Source organism: Lagenorhynchus albirostris, chromosome 12, assembly GCF_949774975.1.
Source record: "Lagenorhynchus albirostris chromosome 12, mLagAlb1.1, whole genome shotgun sequence".
Classification (NCBI taxonomy): domain Eukaryota; kingdom Metazoa; phylum Chordata; class Mammalia; order Artiodactyla; family Delphinidae; genus Lagenorhynchus; species Lagenorhynchus albirostris.
In genome coordinates this window covers 25326679-25347159 of record NC_083106.1, presented here as the reverse complement: position 1 = coordinate 25347159, position 20481 = coordinate 25326679, and the positions used below count along the sequence as shown (strand labels likewise).

The 20481-nt window shown below is 41.8% G+C and overlaps 1 protein-coding gene across 1 annotated transcript in view; it reads left to right on the top strand.

Moving 5' to 3' along the window:
* Window positions 1-6579: 6579 nt before the first annotated feature.
* Window positions 6580-20481, top strand: part of ARFGEF3 (ARFGEF family member 3) — a 182195-nt gene continuing 168293 nt past the window's right edge. Inside the window, exons 1-2 of the mRNA XM_060167490.1 lie at window positions 6580-6752; window positions 13700-13751. Coding sequence (XP_060023473.1) covers window positions 6668-6752; window positions 13700-13751 — 137 coding nt within the window. The 5' untranslated portion in view covers window positions 6580-6667. The remainder of the gene's footprint in view (window positions 6753-13699; window positions 13752-20481) is intronic.

Below are 20481 nucleotides of genomic sequence, written 5' to 3'. Positions count from 1 at the left end.
GCAGCAAGTACTGGGGAAACCTGAGTTGAGTGACAGCTGGTGGAGGGGATGTAATGGCTATACGCATTGGCTGGGAGTCAGCCGGCCATTCACTCTTCTGTTCACTGCTATCTCATTTGATTTTCTGGATTTGACCATAATGGTATCAGGAAGTTAATGTTTTATAGTTTAATGTGTGTCAGTGTAATTTACAGTTAATCATGAAATGAAGTTTAGAAGAATTTATCCACTATTGGCAAGACTTCCCATCAAGTTTTGGTTATACGTTTTTTTGGATTAGGTGTAATTGTTAGGTATTTTTGTCTTTGCAATAATTGTACGTTTTAATCAAACCTGTATAAGCTATTCTCAAAATAGTTTATTTTATTATTACAAGAAATGAGAATGATGATGTAAAAAGCACAGAAGGATGTTCTGGTTGAACTGCCAGATCTGGACCTACAAATAGTGAAAACATCGGGAAAAATGTTTCTTTTAATCAATAAATTTTAAAATTTGAGCTTAATCAAAAAAATAAATTCAAGCCTTCTTAATAAAGATTAAATATAGTTTGTCAAATGCTCAACACCATTGAAACTTTATTATTTGTAATATTTTTGCAAATGAAAGCTTAAGTTTGTACACACACATATAAACTTGGAAATACAAGCCAAACTGGTTGGTAAGGCCCTCAAATATTTTCAAAGAAAGAAAAAAAGACATAAATTTGTCAACACTATTTCAGGTCAGTTAATGAAAAAATATTACTATCATATTTAGTTGCATATGTGTGGCGAGAGAGAAAATTACTCACATAGTTACTGAAAAAACTATTCTCAGCATACATGGACATGGTGAATATGATTCTTAATGATAAATCAGCTGAGAAATTTAAAAATATACTTCTAAGTGATAAGACATTCTCTTAAACACATTTATGGTTCTATAGAACATATAGAATAGAATTAATACTTATTAGGCCGATGTGAGCAGACATAGGTTATGTGACTCTACTTAACAAAAGCACTAATATACTTTCAGTTTACGCCAAATGTACATGACAAGACAATTTTTATAAAGGATTTATTGTGTTGTTTAAATTTAACCTAACCCATAACTGGTTTAAGTAACCTGATAAAATTAGAAAAATATATTATTTGGAAAACATAAATTAAACTGGTAAATTGTAACAGAATTGCAAGTGATTCAGAAGTAAATATGACCAGGAAACATAACAAAGTAATTTAAAATATTATTAGAAATTACCATCTACTTTACTATTTGGAATTACTGTTTCACACATTGTAAAGATTTGGCATCTTATGGATTCTACTGAGTCTTTACTGAATCTCTTGAAAACCAATCATAGTTGTTTGATTTCATCAAGAGAAAGCACTTTTTGATGTGCTTTGTTCAGAAATTCAAGGTGTGGCTGAGATTAGCTGTCACCCACCAAATCCTCCTCTCTCTGCCACAGCAACAGAGCTGTGGCAGGGGTCCTGGGGGCACAGACGGACTATATTGTACCCAGGTGTGTCTCTGCAACTGTCTTCACCAATGGAATATAGGAAAATGGATTTGTGTGACATCTACATCTGAGACCTGGACTCCTTTACTCTCTCTTCCTCTTCCTGTGAACTAGAGCACAACCTGCCTAGGACCCATCCTTGGTCACACAGATGAGAACAACTTGCTCTGGGATGGTAGAGGAGTAAAATGTAAGGTACATGGTCCTTGAATGATCTCCTGGAACTGCTGTATCAACCTGCACCACCAACTCAGGACTTAATTTAAGCGAGAAATAAAAGTCTGTGTTCTGTAAACCACTGTATTGTTGGATCTTTGTTAGCCTTTCCATTGAATAATATGTGCATATGTTATATCATACTGGAGTAATTGATTGCTATGAGGAAAATACTAATTAAGTTACATGAACTAAAAAACATTTTTCTGTTTAAAAGCAATCTCCTTTGGCTAACATTTTTGGAGATGATGTTTCAGTAACAAAATTGGCACATATAACTAGATTTTTTTTGACATTTTTAATTAACTGAATTTGGATCTATAGGGAAAAAGTAAAAATATATTTCAAGATGTTGACAATATCCAACAGTTACAAAATACATTTTGAGTAATCACTGTGGTTACTATATGTCCTCAACATTTTGCAACACAGGAAGAGAACATTATTAATGAAAACATTTTGAATGGAATAAAATGAAAGATACTAATAATATTGCGAGTATTTGTTTGAAACTTCAAACATTTCCAAAAAAGAAATTTGAAATATCAAGGAAAAGCATTTAGATAAAAGATCCATTTGTTTTTTAAAATCCCAGATGCATATTTGAGTTAAAGTTGATGCCCAAAGAAGGAAACTAATTACTAATACTTTGTTATTCAAATATCTTGAAGAATGATTATAAGTTTATCACCATTTTAGATTAAGATTAAAGAAGACTTCACTGAAATTTGCAATTTCTATTGCTAAGTAGAGTATATTGTTATTAATAGCATCCACACCACTTATTTGTGTGTGAACCAGAGTTTTTAACCAACATAACTAAAAACAGCGGAAAGAAATAGACATCAAAGCACAAAGCACCTGTGTTACGCATGTAGCATTGTGTTCATGTCTCCAACCTGGATTGAATTTCCAAATGGGTAAGTGTGCCTGCAACAATGCATAAAAATCATATTTAATAGTAATTCTATTTTATTTAACAGTAAGTATTTTTCTAGAAATAAAATTTTTGTTTCAGTTTTTTTTTTTTTTTTTTTTTCTTTTCTGTGGTACGCAGGCCTCTCACCGCTGTGGCCTCTCCCGTCACAGAGCACAGGCTCCGGACACGCAGGCCCAGCGGCCATGGCTCACGGGCCCAGCCACTCCACTGCATGTGGGATCCTCCTAGACCGGGGCACGAACCCATGTTCCCTGCATCAGCAGGCGGACTCCCAACCATTGCGCCACCAGGGAAGCCCTGTTTCAGTTTTTTAATCTAGCTATACATGTACCTATGTGTATACTGGGTGGATTCAGGACATTTTTTGCTGTGAGTTGACATTTTTTAAAACAAAGGTCTTTTAACTATTCTTCTCTTACTTTCCTTCACAGCCAATATCTTGAGTGGGTTATTTAGACATGTGTTTCTACCTGCTCTTAATCCACTGCAACAAGATTCTGCCCTCATTATTCTTCTGGGGCAGGCTTCCTGACTAAACTCTCACATCCATTTAATCCTTTTTTGTGTTTATCTTTGTCCTCTGTGGCCAGTGACCTTGTTGCCCGGATACTACTTTTATTTCATTTTCCCACCACTTAAAAAAAATAATTTGCAATCATAAAAGTAAAAATGTTCAAGGAAAAAGTAAACTCACCTATAACCCCATCAGAGATAAGCACTGTTAATAGTTTATGTTTATTTTCCATTTATATATATGTACATATTTTAAAACATATGTACATCCATATCAAATATTTAAATAATAAAATGGGGCTCATTTAGCGCAAAGAAGTACATAGCATTTTACAACCTTCTATTTCATTTAACTATAAAGTAGAAACTGCTTTTCATGTCATTCAATATTCCTCTCCTGCATTAATCTTAAAGGCTATATACTGTGCTGCTTTATGGATACATACATCATAAATTATTCATCCATTTCTCTGTTGCTGGACATTTAGATAGTTTTCAATTTTTAAAGATAATTGAATGACACACTGAAATCCTTGTGGAAAAAAACCAAAACAAAACCTTTATCCACTTCCATAATCACTTGCTTAAGATGAATTTCTAAAAGTGGGATTTCTGGGTTGGAGCCATACCTCTGCTATAAACACATTCAGAATCCCTCCAGGAATGGGTACCAAGTTATCCTTCCACCAGCACCCATAACATGAGAGGACCTAATTGGCCAGCTCCTTACTAACACCAGGCAATAGTATTTTAAACCTCTTAGCCAATTTTATTAAAAAGAAAATCACCTTTTATTGAAAGATTTTGTGCCCTTTTGATTAGCAGTTGCTTGAACACTTTTCATAGGTTGTGTCATTTGTATTTATTCCTCTGTGAAATGACTTCATATTATTGCCTATTGTTTTAAAGTGTGCATCTGTTTTTTTTTAATACTTTGTAAAAGCTTTTTTACAAAGCTATTGAATCATTTTATCTCTGAAATATTATTTTTCTGGTGTATAGCTTAAGTGAATTTGTTTTTAATTATAAAGATAATAATCTTAAAAAGAGTAAAAAACATAACTACACATAAAATTAAAAGGTGAGTTACTCTCTCTTCAATCTGCTCCTCAGAATGTCATTTGCTTTTCATTTTTTGTATGGAACTTTTGACATAAAGCTTCTACATATTGAAATAGTCAAATCTGTTGGCCTTTCAGTTTCTTCCTTAGCTGGTTTATTAGAAATAATCTTAATGCATTAAGATAAGTATATTCACTTACATTTTCTTCTAAACCTTCTATGGTTCAGTTCTTAAATTTAACTCTAACACATTAACACATTTGTAATTTATTTCTCTATATGGTATAAAGTTGTGATCTCTCTCTCTATGTATATTTCCAAATAGTTAACGATGTAGTCTAACATAATTATATTATCGACTACAGTGTTTTTGAACTTTTTTTTTTAGCACTGGAAACACTTCTTCAAATGATGGTTTCATAAGGTGTGTGGATGTGAGGAGAAGGGTCCCTAGGGGGCTACACTTTGCAAGTTTTGCCTCCTCACTACCAAGAGGGCTTAAGCAGCAGTCTGAACACGCCCCATCTGTTGGACACCCTCCTGCCACACTCCCTTTCCTGGCTGCCCTCCTTCCCGCACTGCGGGTTTCTAACTGCTCCTTCTCAGCCTCCTCTGAGGGCACTTGCTCCTCTGACCATCATTTGAGGGTAAGAGGCCCCCAATTTCCTCTCTGGCCTCCTGCTCTTCCCATTTGATCCACTGCCTCCCAGCAACCTTTGCCAAATCCTAGGCATCAACAATTTTCAATACTTGATGGTTTCAAATCCTTATTTCTATCTCGGAGCCCTGTCCTGAGTTCCTGCCCATAAACAAAACACCTTATGGTATCTCATTACCATTTCAACCTAAACGTGTTCAAAACTGAACTCATATACCCCCTGGATTCCAAACCCTTCTCTTCCTCTCTTCTTTAAGTTGGAGGATGGGGCCACCATCCTCCCATTTTCCCAAACAAAAAACCTGGAAGTTATCCCATATGTTACTACCTCGATCAGTCAGTAAATCCTACTGCTTCGACACCTTAAATATCTCTTGCTATATTTTCCTCTGTTCCTTTCCATCTATCATCGGCTTAACTTATTTCTAGATTACTGCAGAATCTTCTTACTCCTTTCCCAGCTGCCAGTCTACTCCTCTGAAATGTAAGTTCCTCACTACCACCACAGTTACATTTCTAAAGAACAACGAAAATGCTTAAAATCCTTTCTTAGTTCCCAACCGCAGCTTGCACAACAGGAAAAAAAATGAGACTCCAAATAAGACTCCTGCTTTCCTCTCCTTTCTTCCTGCAGCAACCATCCTAGGGCTCCCATCGCTGAACCCGACTTGAAGTTCTTGAAACACAGGTGCTCTCCCAAGAGTAGAGGTCCTGCCTCACACTGCCTTCCCCATCCGGCCCCCCACGTCCGCGTCCGCCTCCCAAGTTCGGCCTGAAGGTTCTTCATTGCTGAAGCTTTCTCTGTCCACCTCTCCCACCCCTACCCAAGTCACGTAGCCCTAGTGCGCCACTCCCCCGCCCGCCCCCGCCTTTATTTTTCTTCAGAGGAAAACAATTCAGGTCAACAGAGGAATGGAAAGGGAATAAAGAGAGATTTTAAAAAGGGGTTTTGGATGCAAGAGTGTGTTTCGAGTCCAAATCTTGTTGCTTTGGGAAGTACCTTAACCTGTGTATAATGAGGATGTTCATCACACACACACACACACACACACACACACACACACACACACACACACACACACACACACACACACACACACACACACACACACGTGAGATGGCGTGGAATACATGGTTGGGCAGAATCACAGTCTATTCACAGGTAGCGCCCGAGCCTGGCACAGAGGGTGGCCCAGAAGAGCTGCTCATCACTAACGAGGGAGCAGCGCCTGGACGGCGGGACGCAGAGGGCGCCACGCCACCCAGCGCTGGGAGCTCAGCGAGCCGGGGCCGGGCCGCCCCAACTCCGCCCGCTCCGGATGGGGGTGTGGCGGGAGCAGCGACGAGGCCCCTCCCCGCCCGCTGCCGGCCGCAGCCAGACGCTCCCTCGGGCCGAGCCCGGCCAACGCCCAGCCTGCGAGCCAGCCCAGGACGTCCACCTCCACCTTTCCGCGAGCCTCCGTGCCCCCGGGACCGCCTCGGGGGCCGGGGCCGAGTCGCGGCCTCCGATCCCCAGCCTGCCGTCGCCGTGGCCGTCGCCGCGCGCTGGGCGCACCTGACCTGGCGGGCGGGGCGGCGGGCGGGGCTCCGGGCCTGACGTAGCCGCTGCATGGAGCGGGCGTGATTCATCAGCCGCCGCGCGGGGTCGGAGCGGGGCGAGCGCAGCGGCAGCCTAGGCGCCCAGGGCCGGGTTGCGGTGGCGGCGGCGTCCCCGCGGGGCCTCGCGTGCGCTCTCCTTGCTGTCTGCGGCCGGCCCCCGGCGAAGGTCAAGATGGAAGAGATCCTAAGGAAGCTGCAGAAGGAAGCGTCCGGGAGCAAGTACAAAGCCATCAAAGAGAGCTGCACCTGGGCCCTTGGTAAGCGCGCCGAGCGGGGCGCGGGGCGTAGGGCACCTGCCGGTGGGTCCTGCTCGCCGCCGCCGGAGGGTCGCGCGGGCTGGCTGCAATGGCCCCTCTGCGTGGGGGGCTTTCGCTGAGCATCTGTGATCGAAGCATTTCGCGCAATTGCGAGAGTTGCCTCGGTAAACTGATGTGTGATACGCGAATTTGGGTTCGGGCGTTGACATCCATCCGCCTCCCCTCTGGTCTCTTTATCATCTTCCAAACCTTAACGGGGAAACGCCGTCCTCCCCTCTGGGCGGCCCCTTTCTTCAGATCCCCAGCACGGCGGACGGTGGTCACCCATCTCCGAGTCAGGACCGCAAGCCGGTGGGAATCCAGGGGCCTGATTCCGAAGCGCCGGTGGGCAAGAGGGAAGTTGAACCATCAACCCCGATCTCAAAACCTTGGCGAGTGTAACCGGGAAAGAATAGCTTGTTTAATTTGATTCTCCTGATAGAGGCCAGCTTGTTAAGTATTAGCTTTCATGGTTATTCTACATGAAGAATAACGTACGGGTGGGATGGTGTTACCTCTGCAATTCTGTTGTCGTCTGCCCTTCAGACAGGTGGGATTTTAAGATTTGTGAGCTGTGCAAGCATTGAAAGAAGTTCCAGGTAGCAAATTTGTGTTTCCCATCAGACTCAGGTTGTAGAACTCAACCTCGGAGAAAATTGAATGACATTCCAATTAGGCAAGAACGTGGGCAATCAAAATCGCCTGGGTGGGAATGCAGAGAGATCAGGAGCATGCTCAGGTGACAGTGATGCTTAAGGAGAAAAAAAAAAAGGAAAGGCGAAGGAGAAACCAGGGCAGCTCCCTTGGCCTCTGGCCTTGCCCAAGCCTGCATGTGATCCCTCAGTTGCCACTTAATTAAAACATAAAATTGAATCCCTTTCTCTCTCAACCAAAGAGCCATCAGTGCTTGTCATGACACTGTACTGTGGTACAGCCTGAAAGGAGGTAGAGAAGGGCTAGTAGCAGGTTTTCCACTAAATGGAGAATTCTGATGGTGCTTTAGGTGGTGACTCGGTTAATATTTAGGTCTGAATTCACATGTTTGAGTGTGTGTGTACACAGCCACATCATTTTCTTTTTTTTATGTCTGCCTATCATCACAAAATTTCCTAGAATGTTGTCTAGGAAGTTTATCTCATAGGCAGAATCAGAACTTGACCATTTGTTTACTGTTAGAGGAAAAAAAAAATGGACCAGGTACATAAGAGAGAAGCAAGGCTCTTAAAGCCACAGTACTATTTTTGCATTGCCACTGTCATTCAGCAGAGTGATCAGGGTAGATTCTCAAATGCCTCTAATGAAGGGTCACAGATGGCTGGGTAACATAATAAAGCAGGGCTGACTGCACTCTAAACATGTTATTCCTTGTACTCGTTATTATTTTGCTGTAAGTTAAGCAGATTTAGATAACAGGGAGGAGGAGAGGAATCTAGTATTTTTAATTTTCATGTCGATACTCAACATCTTGTTAAGTTAAAGTGCAGTGTTGCCAGTTTAGGTCCTTGAAGTAACCGGGAAGCCCAGAGCTGAGGCAGGTAGATGATCTGAGCAGAGCCTGGACTCCAGCCTGCCTGGAAGAGTAGATGTGATTCTTTTCCCAGTGGCTGTTCTTAGTAAGCAAGAAGAGATGGGAGCTCATGAAACAGTTAAATAACAGTGCGGGGAATTCATTGTGCAGGTTGGAATGAGTAAACCAGGAAAAGAGATCAAAGAAGAGGGCATGAATGTGGGGTCAGGGGTGTGCTGGGGGGATTGGTGTGAGCTGGTGGGGCTTTTGAAGTAAATTGGACTTGGAGAATGGGTAAGCTGTGGGTTTCTTCTCTTCTTCACTTATGTAGCAAAGATTTATTAAGACCTCCTCTGTACTGAGCAGTGGGGATAGAAAGATGAATAAAATGCTCTCTCCCTATAATTAGTTTGTTAGAAGGGTATGTTGGAGGGAGAATCAGGCAGAAACAAAGACATGAAGGTATGGTTTCCTGTTCTCTTTCCCACTCCAGTCCATTTTCCACTGTTCCATTTTTTTTTTTTTTGCTATAAAATGCTTTTCACTTCTCAACCCCCATACTTTTTTTTTTTTAGAGTAAAGTGTGAATTCCTTAGAATGCTTTTTGGAATCTAGCCCCAGCCTTCTTTCCCATCGCCCCCATAGCAAGGGTTCGTCGGTCCCCAGTAAGCCACGTACTTTCTTGTACATGCCATGTGCTGCCCACTTCTCTGCCTGGGCTTGTGCTAATCCTTCTGCCACAGCTTTCCTTTCCAGAATCCCAAGGCCCAGCTCACATACGAAGCCTCCCCTGAGCTCTGCAGTCGAATCAGTTGCTCCTCTGGGCTCTGAGCCCTGCTGTCAGGACCCTCTTATAGCACCTGCTGCTGGGGATTATAGTTGGTTACGCACAAAGCTACTCTTTTAGGGGCAGGGTGATTGAGAAATATACTGGATTCAGGAGACCAAAAACCCTGATTCAAGCAGACTTAAGCAAAATAGCATGTATTCACTGTGAACTAAATACCCCTTGGAAGGCTAGCTGTGGGTTGAGTTTGGTTCAGGAATTAGATACTGTTTCAAGGACCTCGCTCTGCTCTTTTGGGATGATGAACATTCTCAGCATGAGTCTCCACAGCTTTGGGTTCATGAATCAGCACACTTAGACCATCTCAGGAGAGAGGGATCGTCTCTGACTTAGACCATCATGGGAGAGACGGGTCATCTTACACTTGGGGCCATTATAGGGAAGAGGGGTCACCATGACATTTAGACCATCCCAGGAAAGAGTCATCTCTTATCAAAAGTACCATTGGAGAGAGGGGTCATCTTCACACTTACTCCATCTCAGAAGAAAGAGCTCATCTCCCACTTGGACTGTTATAGGAGAAAGACATTTAGACCATCACAGGAGAGAGGAGTCATCTCCCATTAAAACTGTCATAGAAGAGAGAGAGAGAGCATCTCCACGTTTAGGCCTTTACAGGAGAAAGGGGTCATTTCCCACTTGGCCTATCATGGGATCATCTCAAGAGAGTGGGGCTCTTGCAGTCACTCCCACCCAGCCCTTGGTGTCACAGTTCTCTCTTCGTCCTGATGGGTTGAGTATGTATCCCTGAACCAGTCCTCTGGGCTAGCTGGCTACAAGGCCCAGTGAAATCCCAGTCAGGGAAGGATGGCTTCCTCAAAACAAAATTAGGGTTTGCTGCTTCAGAGGCAGCGGAGTGGATGCCAGTCAACGAAAGCAACAAATGTCTACAGTGTAGACGTGAGCTTCCTGAGCACAGGGACTGTATGCTTGTCTGTGGCTTCTGCACCTACAATATGAGAGGCACATGTTCACCACATAAGTAAATCAACGTGTTAATGTCTTATTTGGGTTTTAAGTGATATTTGTCTTGTTTTCTAGTTACATATGCTCATTTTAGAATATTGAAAAATATTCGAACACTATAAAGAAAAAAATTAAGATCACCCATAATGTCACCACCCAGAGAAAACACTCATCACATTTTGGAGTATTTCCCTTCTGCAGAGGGTTCTACATATATGGCGGATTGTTACGTGTTTTTCAACTTCAGCTTTTCTTCTACTTTATTATTAATATGTCTCTGAAAATCAGTTTTCTTAATGGCTGCATAATAACGGGCAAGGAACATGTATGTACTTTTTCTCTATTTTAAGCTATCTAGGTTAGATACTTTTGTCAGTGAGGAAATGGTCTGACTAAGGAATAGAAAAGAACAAGGGACTGGGTCAGCGAGTGGAGAGCCTGAAAGAATAGCATTCTCCTTCAAGCACTGGCAATCCTGGAGGCTTGGGAGCTGGGAATGGCAGGATGAAATAGAATGGCAGAACATTAGAACTGGACCATGTCCCTTTTAGAAACTTTAGGTGTTTGCATATATCAGGGAACTCCTGTAGAATGGATTTGGAAAATGGAGAAGAGAAAGAAAATGAGAGGCCTGAATACCAAGTAAGAGAAGACGGATGGTCTATCTAACCACCATCCTTCCGTCTATCTCTCCACCCGCTTTTCCTTCCAGCCACAGCATCTGTTACCTTCACAGCTAACCTTCTTAAAAAGTGAATGTAACTAAACATACTGCATAGCACAGGGAGCTCTACTTAATGCACTGTGGTGACCTAAATGGGAAGGAAATCCAAAACAGAGGGGACATACGTACATGTATAGCTGATTCATTTTGCTGTACAGTAGAAACTAACACAACATTGTAAAGCAACTATACGCCAATAAAAATTAATAATAATAAAAAAGGGAATGTAGTGATTGTGTCCACATCCTCACTTCCTGCTTACTTTTCAACTCACTGCGATCTGACTTTCTCCTCTGTTCTTGAACCGACTGAAGAATAAGGTACCCAGACCTCAGTCTAGCAGACCATGCTCACATCCCTCTTACCAGTCCTCTCAGCCACACTGGGCCCCCACTTGACCTTGGCCTCGTGCCCGCACCCCGTCCGTTTTGATCTGACCTCTTGAGCTGCTCCGTCCCCTTTGCAGCTCCTCCCCAGCCTTAAAGTTTGCGTTTCACAAGGATGAGCCGTGAGCTCTCCTCTCTGACTCGCAGCCCGACTGGAGTTGAACACTTTGAGAGCCATAGCTTCAGTTTCTGAGAATGCGATGCCCACATTTACGTCCCTGGGCTTCACCTGTGCTCTGACATGCCACCCCCGATGCAGCTTCCTATCCGGCGTCCCTCCTGGAACGGGATGGGCTTGTTATGGCTGCTCTGTGACTGCCTTTCTCTTTTCCCTTTCCTCTAGCTCTCTGTTAGCACTTGTAGAGTTGGGCATTGTCGCACATCCTGAGTTGAATATAAACTCTGCTGTGTGATGAGGAAAACCACAGCGATTTGGTTGTTCAGCGTCAGACCCTCTTCTTGGGATGCAGCGTCCAGTTGTCCTGGGCACTGGCTCTGCCCTGTTGACTGCTAGCCTGGACTCACCCATGAGGTGCAGTCTCACTCCCTGCCTCTGCATCTCAGGCTTTTGTTTTCTCATTATCCTGCCTCATCTTAAGAACTGACTTCAGTCCTTCTAGTTCCTCCCTTGGCCTTGTGACCACAGCATCACCGACCCTGCTTATCCATCTTTCTATTTTGCTATCTGTCTGGCGTACACCCACTGTTTTGCCCCATGGACCGCAGCGGGCCCAGACGCTATCATCATGTTTTGGCCTGTTCTCAGTCCTGAGTCTCAGGGATACATTTGGTGTCCACTGTTCCCTCTGATCTGTTAGCAGGGTGGGGAGAGATGTTTCTCCTTCCCCAATAAAAATAGTTCAGATCAACAGGGCTTGTTGACTCTAAACAGCGAAGAGAGAAGGCAAGAGTTTGAACAGAAAAACTGGAGACCGGTTGGAGTGTGTGATGTTGTGATTTATAATAAGAAATATATATATATATATATATATATATTTGGTCTTGGTCCCTGTTTCTGGCTCAGAGCTCCTAAAACCCTTGGAATTTCCCAAGTGAAGAGAGCTATAGAGTCATTTGTTAGGTTAATGAAGTGATTGTTGGACCACACGTAGGGATGGGGGCTGGCTGCCAGGAAAACCATCCTTTTCAGTCCCACCCCCCTGACCTCCACAGAGGGGAGAGGGGCTGAAGATTGAGTTCAAACACCAGTGGCCAATCAATCATGCCTATGTAATGAAGCATCCGTAAAACCCCCAAAGGATGGGGTTTGGAGCACTTCCCGGCCAATGAACACAGGGACATTTGGCGAGAGTGGTACACGGAGAGAGCAAGGACTCTCTCTGCCCTTTCTGCACACCTTGCCTCATGCATCTCTAGCATCTGGCTGTTCCTGAGTTATATCCTGTAACATACCAGTAATCTACTAGGTGAGAGTTCCTCTGAGTTCTGTGAGCCATTCTAGCAAATTAGTTAAACCCAAGGAGGGGGTTGTTGGAAACTTTAATTTCTAGGCAGTCCGTCAGAAGCCCCGGTGACAACCGGCCTTGAGATTGGCATCTGAAGGTGGGGTGTGGGGGGTGTTACAGGCTTGTAGGATTGAGCCCAAATCTGTGGGATCTGATGCTCTCTCCAGTTCGTGTCAGAGTTGAGTTAAATTGGAGGACACCCAGCTGCTGTCAGGGAATTGCTTGTTGGTGTGGGAAAACCATCCCCCCCCAACCCTGACGCGCGCGTGCGCACATACACGCAAACACGCGCGCACACACACGCAAACACACACACACACACACACACATTGGAATTGGGTGCAGGATTGTTGGAGCTATTGAAATAGAACAGTTTTTATTTTTGAAGAGAATCGTGAACGTTTCATTATCTCAACAACTGGAGGCAGCAAGAGGGTGAATAGTCCACAGCAATGGTAAAGTACTGAACATCCAGGTCAGAGTCATGAGACTTGGGGGGTGAGCCTCCCAGTCAGTACCCCTAGCTATAGTATGATTTTTAAAAAGTTTCATCTGCCGTGTCATAAATGTGTGTGAGATGAGCTGTGGCATAAAGTGCTTTGTGAACTTGAAAGTCTCTCACAAGTATAAGTTATTATTTAAGGGTATTAAAACGGTATTTTCAAGGAAATAGCTTTTCTTTCTCTATTGTTATTGCAAGAATACAACATTTTTAGCCAGGTGCAACTAGATTAAATGGGCACTCTGTTTCAGGTTAGGAATTTAACTATTTGTTCTGTCTCTAAGCGAAATGCGTCCTAATCTTTAAGCTCTGAGAGGAAGTCTCGTGGGCTATAGCAAAGGAAAAGGATTTTTAAGTATGGATGATTTGCGTGCAGATAATTGAGAATTGACTATTTATAATTATAGGAATTTCCAGGGGGAAAAAAGAAACTAATGGTGAAATTTGTATACAATCTAAATTCTCAGTCTTTACATATTTATTTTTAACTTTGTAATTTTCCCTTTGCAGAAACCCTGGATAGCGTGGATACCATTGTGAAGATCCCTCCACACTTGCTGAGGTAAGGAGACTGGAGTTGTATAATATAGTGGAAGTAAAAATTGCCCGCTGTGCTCTCTTGAAGGGCCAGAAAACCTCACTGGTTTATAGCATTTTACTTGCTGACTGGTGGCTTTTTTCCCTCAGTGAACTGGGATGTTTCATGAGGTTAGCATGATGGGAAGCTGACTGCACTGATTTCTACCTGTCTTGGAGTGAATAAAGTCAGTAATCCGAAGGAACCAGCTGTGGAAGTCAGGGATGAAAGGATAAAATTGGTCAAGGAGAGAAATGACCAAAATCTAAGTGAGGATGTGGACAGTGGACAGAATCTTCCACCGTGACTTGGGAAATGGCGCCCCCTTAGTGGGAGAGCGGCCCTGCACAACGTGGGTTGGATTTAAGCTCTCACTGGCCCCTTGCTTGGACACCATCTCGCAAACTCTGTAGGCATCAGCAGCAGCCCTGAGACAGTGAATCTATTTCCCCAATTCCTCAACTTCCCAGTCCCCACCCTCCTCCACCATCATGAGAGAAATACATGCTTTTTGTGGAAATTGGGAAAGAGCAAATAAGAAAGTTACCCATAATTACACCACCTAAGGATAACCACTGAACACGGCTTAATAGATTTTCTTAATAGACTTTCCCCCCAGCACACATACAAATTAATATGAAGTTTTATTTACAAGTTTATTTCCTGCTTGTTTTTTCGGTCAGCACCATATGAAGTACATTTTCTAATGTCAATATATGTTCTTCAAATTAGAATACTGCATATATGTCCATCGTATGGCTGCTGCAACATAAATTATTTCGCAGTTTTCTTATTTTTAGACATTTGGATTGTTTCCAGATTTTTCTTTGCGATTATTAAAAATAATCTTTTGTTGCATATAGTTTCTATATTGTCAGGGCACTGATTTATTAGGTATTTTCTCTTTTCAAGTAGATTAAACAAGAGTTATGTTTCTGTCTTTTTTAAAAATGTGTTACTTCTCCTGTAGTGTCTGCTACAGGCTGATATATTGTAAGGTAATTCATATGTTAATCAAACCAAGTGTACTTTTGTGGGTATAAAACTTCTAAATGGGTAGAATGTCTGGCAGCAACAGTCTTGCCTGGAGGAGGTATATTCCAGCTGGGATATCCATGTGAAAACACTCCAAGAGATACGAAGGCGTGGATGGTTTAAAGGAGACGATTTCCCAATTTCTACCCTTTCTTAAAATTATTTGCTTCAGAACTGATTTTGCCATGTCTCCTTTTCCATTTCACTTCTTAACCTTCTCCTGACAAAGGACAGCTCTTACCCATCCCATCCCGAATCTGACTGTGGTGTGTTTTCCTGGGGTGCAAAACCCTCTTCCTACCAACAAAGGACTATGAAAATATTAGTGTCTGTGTTGATAAAGGGGATGAATACAGTGATCAGGGCACACATCTTTTTGCAGGTTAGTTTTTACTTCTTGGCTTTCAACAAAATTGAAGGAGGAGCTAATCTAGTTATGAGATAATAGACAAAAAGATTTTTTGATGATAAATCTCCTTCATTCCTTTCTTATACAAAAAATCATTTCTTATTGCTTATGTCTTTAAACCTGGGAAAAAAAGGTATGGAATTGATGTTAAACCCCACCTTATTTTAGCAATAGAGAATATTCATCTATAGATATATGAACTAGTTGAGAAAAATAAACAAGCCCTGTCCATTTCTTTAGAAATACATTTCCAATAAAATTGTAATTTCCATGTTAACTATATTAACATTCTTATAATTAATGTTGTTTGGATCAATCATTTGCATCAGAAGAAAATGGAACACTTTTAAGCCTTATAGCCACAGGAAATTTTTAAAACTCACTTTATACACATTTTTGTTACAGAGAAATATAATAGGGAGATTAATAAAATCAAGTGTTAAAGCATGTTATATCAAGAGAAAATTCTCTGGTTGGGGGTGGGGATAAAGTGGAAATACAAATTCCAGGAGACAAAAGAACAATACAGCCTTTTTTTACTCTAAAACAAGAGTTTGTTCACGTATTTTTTGATGGACGAAGGTGGTTTTCAAATTGGTGTGGTATTTGGATTTCATTAGATACCTTGAAATGAGTGATACGTTTTTTTTTTTTTTTTTTTTTTTTTTGCCCGCGCCGTGTGGCATGTGGGATGTGGGATCTTAGTTCCCTGACCAGGGATCAAACCCGTGTCTCCTGCATTGGGAGCGCGGAGTCTTATCTGCTGGACCACCAGGGAAGTCCCAGAGTGATACGTTTTAATTAAAATTTTACTAATTCCAATATGCCAGAATTACAGCCTTTGCCGTTAATTAAAATTATGGTTGAGAAATTTAAATGTCAACTTAAAATGTGTGAAAATGGAATTTTAAGATTTTCTTAGTGGCTGTATGAGTAAAAACATTTGATGATACTGCTCTAAAGGTTGTTTCTTTATCCAAAGGGTTGTTGAAGCTACAGTGAGACTTTCTATGGTTTTGGGTCTCTGATAAGGTTTGCCTTCAGCGTTAGGGGCAAGAAGGTGATGATGATACCAGAAGAGGCTCCTGGTACAGTGCCTGGGAATGTTCATCAAAAGACAACTGACATTTTCCAACTCTAGGTGTGTGTGTGACCAAATGAGTTGGAGAAAGTACAGTGTTAATGGGCCGTGTTTGATCCCATTTAGCCACTGAGCGTTGCTTTTGTCCATGGTCTTGAGCTTTACCCCAGAGCCAGCTGGCCATCTTGTTCAGCCATAGGAGGTAATGACAAAATTGGTGGGAAAGTTGCTGGATGAGGAACCGTGGATGAATATGAATATATATATATGTGTGTGTGTGTGTGTGTGTGTGCGTTTACGTATCTTCACCATTATTAGAAATATGATTCAGAGTATTTGTCTGAATGATAAAAAGCTGGTGATGTCATCCTGTATACGGAGGACTGTGTGTCATTGTATTCCAGATGTGTGACAAAGTCCATCAGGCATTCTTGTACAGAGAACTGAATGTATGGATGAGACATAGCAGATTTAAGCCTTGCACTCAGTTTTGTATTCCCAGGGAGGAGAATGAAGACAAATGTAGCTGGAGAACACTGTTAAGAGGCACCAAGTGTAAAGTTATTGTAGAATTTTATGCATAGCAGAAGGTTTCAGTCTGACTGTGATTTGTAATAGTTGGGAGCCCTTCAAAGCCTTTTTTAGGGTATAGGAATAAGCCGGAATTAGGACAAAAACGAGCTATTGAATCAAGTCTGATTGCCTGTTTCATTTGATATCAGGGAAGTGATATAATGAGAACATACACCATAGTGGACTTTCCCCCTCTGTTGTGAATCAGTTTTCCTTTAATCCTTTGATTCATCTTCCAGGCATTTTTCTTTTCTTTTCTTTCTTTTTTTTTTTTTTTTGCGGTACGCAGGCCTCTCACTGCTGTGGCCTCTCCCATTGCGGAGCACAGGCTCCGGACGCGCAGGCTCAGCGGCCATGGCTCACGGGCCCAGCCGCTCCGCGTCATGTGGGATCTTCCCGGACCGGGGCACGAACCCGTGTCCCCTGCATTGGCAGGCGGACTCTCAACCACTGCGCCACCAGGGAAGCCTTCTTCCAGGCATTTTTAAGCCCACAGGGCGCTTACTCTGTCCATTATTATGTTTAACATGGCATCTTTCTATTGTTTGAGCACAATAAATCTCAAAAAAATTTTAAATGTAGGCACTGTAAATATTTGCTTATAAGAAAGAACTTGGATATGTTAATTTTTTTTCTTCAGTTATATTTCTATTTTAATGAGTTTTTTCTTCAATGATATTTAGTATACGAGAAAGAAGCCAGGTTCATAAACTATTTCTTGGCATTCTGATTTCGTATTCAGATTGTTTCCATTTCTGTTACATAATCACGTAGAAGTGATTATTTGCAGATTTTTTTTTTTTGTTTCAGGTTTTGGAAAGAGCTATGAGGACTAAATCAAATCCCAAATACTTCTTAAAAATTAAAAAAAAATATTTTTTAGTGGGAGGCAGGGAGACGCAAGAGGGAAGAGATATGGGGATATATGTATATGTATAGCTGATTCACTTTGTTATAAAGCAGAAACTAACACACCATTGTAAAGCAATTATACTCCAATAAAGATGTTAAAAACTTTTTTTAATTGATTTTTATTGGAGTATAGTTGATTCACAATGATGTGTTAGTTTCTGCTGTACAGCAAAGTGAATCAGTTATACATATACATATATCCACTCTTTTTTAGATTCTTTTCCCATATAGGTCATTACAGAGTATTGAGTAGAGTTCCCTGTGCTATACAGTCGGTTCTTATTAGTTATCTATTTTATATATAGTAGTGTGTATATGTCAATCCCAATGTCCCAATTTATCCTTCTCTTCCCCCTTTCCCCCTTAGTAACCATAAGTTTGTTCTCTATATCTGTGACTCTGTTTCTGTTTTGTAAATAAGTTCATTTATACCCTTTTTTTAGACTCCATAAGCAATATCATATGATATTTGTCTTTGTCTGGCTTAACTTCATTGAATATGCCAATCTCTAGGTCCATCCATGTTGCTGCAAATGGCATTATTTTGTTCTTTTTTATGGCTGAATAATATCCCATAGTATATACGTACCACATCTTCCTTATCCATTCATCTGTTGATGTACATTTAGGTTGCTTCCATGTCCTGGCTATTGTAAATAGTGCTGCAATGAACATTGAATATCTTTTTGAATTATGTTTTTCTCCAGGTATATGCCCAGGAATGGGATTACAGGATCATATGGTAGCTCTATTTTTAGTTTTTTAAGGAACCTCCATACTGTTCTCCATAGTGGCTGTACCAATTTACATTCCCACCAACAGTGTAGGAGGGTTTCCTTTCTCCACACCCTCTCCAGAGTTTACTATTTGTAGATTTTTTGATGATGGCCATTCTGATTGGTGTGAGGTGATGATACCTCATTATAGTTTTGATTTGCATTTTTCTAATAATTAGTGATGTTGAGCATCTTTTCATGTGTCTCTGGCCATCTGTGTGTCTTCTTTGGAGAAATGTCTGTTTAGATCTTCTACCCATTTTCTGATTGGGTTGTTTTTTTTTTTTGATATTGAGCTGCAAGAGCTGTTTGCATATTTTGGAAATTAATCCCTTGTTGGTTGCTTTGTTTGCAAATGTTTTCTCCCATTCTGGCTTTTCTTTTCGTTTTGTTTATGGTTTCCATTGCTGTGCGTCAAATACTTTTGCTGTGCTGATTTTCTTATTTTTGCTTTTGCCATTAATTGACTGCTTTTCAAGTTAAATATGTTAACATTCTGATAGATAATTACTAATACTGTTCTGATCAATTGTGTATGTTAGTAGTGATAGCTCAAACCAGAAGAAAATTGAAACCTTGAAAGAACTATGGTTGTATTATCTTTTTTTTTTTTGCCATTGATTGCTCTGAGGACTTCTTGTGAAAACAAAAGTCTAGATGTCACGTGAATGCTTTTAGTGACTCTGGTGACTGGAGTTTGTCATGCATAAGGCACTGAAGGGGAGAAACCCACAGAAAAAAGTTTTAGCTGGAATGAAGGAGTGGTCAGAGGCATTGCTTATTTCTGCCCTGGGCTCTTTCGCTGAGCAAATGCCTACTCCCGTTGGTGATACGGTGAGCAGCCTTAGCAACCAGGATGGGGATTCACGCAGAGTGCCCAGTGAGATTGAATGTCAGGGATGGAGGAAGGGCTAGGGAACCCGCCCTGTGGAATATTTCCCAAGTTTGTTAGTAGATAGTTATATGAAAATCTTTCCACCTTCCTGCCCATAGTCTTGCTTTTGATCTTGGGGGTGAGACTTAAGCACCCTTATCTTCCTCCATGTGGAGACTGGACCCTCACTGTCTTTCCTCCTCTCTCCCCTCTTCTTATACTTCAGATCTTACACAGCTTCACGGGGTTGAATAAAACCTGTGAGTTGGTGGGCCATCGCGGTGTGCCCACACTCGAGAAAGAGGCCTTCCAGAGCTCAGGCTGTCACTCAGGTTGGGGTTACCATCTCCTTGGCCTCCTTGTGTGACTAGCAAAAGGCAGCTTAGATTGATCACTCACAGTGACACACTTGGTAAAATGTCTCTGCCCAAGTCAAGGTATTGCTAATAGTTACTGACTGTTGTTGTTGGCTGCTGGTCTTTCAGCCAAGTAAGAAATAAGTCCCGGAAGCTGCTGAACAAGAGCTATTAGTAGTTAACAACATTAAATGTTTTCTCTTCCCGTTTTTCTACTTCCTCTCACCCCCTACACCTCTTCCTTTTTCCCTGTGGTTTTGGGAATCAAGTAATAGAACCAAAGTAACCTGATCATTTATGGAATTTTCAGGGCTGCTCTGGTTTTTGTTATGAATATTTAGGGCTGATGTCTGTTTTGTGAGGCCGTCACCAGGCTTGAGCCCACCTGGAGGTACCGTAACTTCTGTAATGTTTAGCTTCATGCACGTTGATGCATTGGTCTTCCCCTTCTGTGCCCCACTGTCTTTGTGATGGCTTGATTATGATGATACCTACATCTGTCTGATCATTTTTCTCTCTGAAGTGTTGAAAAGCTTATATTTTTATCTAACCGTATATGTTAGTAGGAAAAGGGCTTATGCCATTTCTGTGGACCGTTCAGTACCATTGTTGTTTGCAGTCATTGGCTCTTTTAGAACATTCTTGACCTGCTGGCGCATTCCCAGGGAATGTTCTTCCCTTTCTGATGGACTCCTGCAG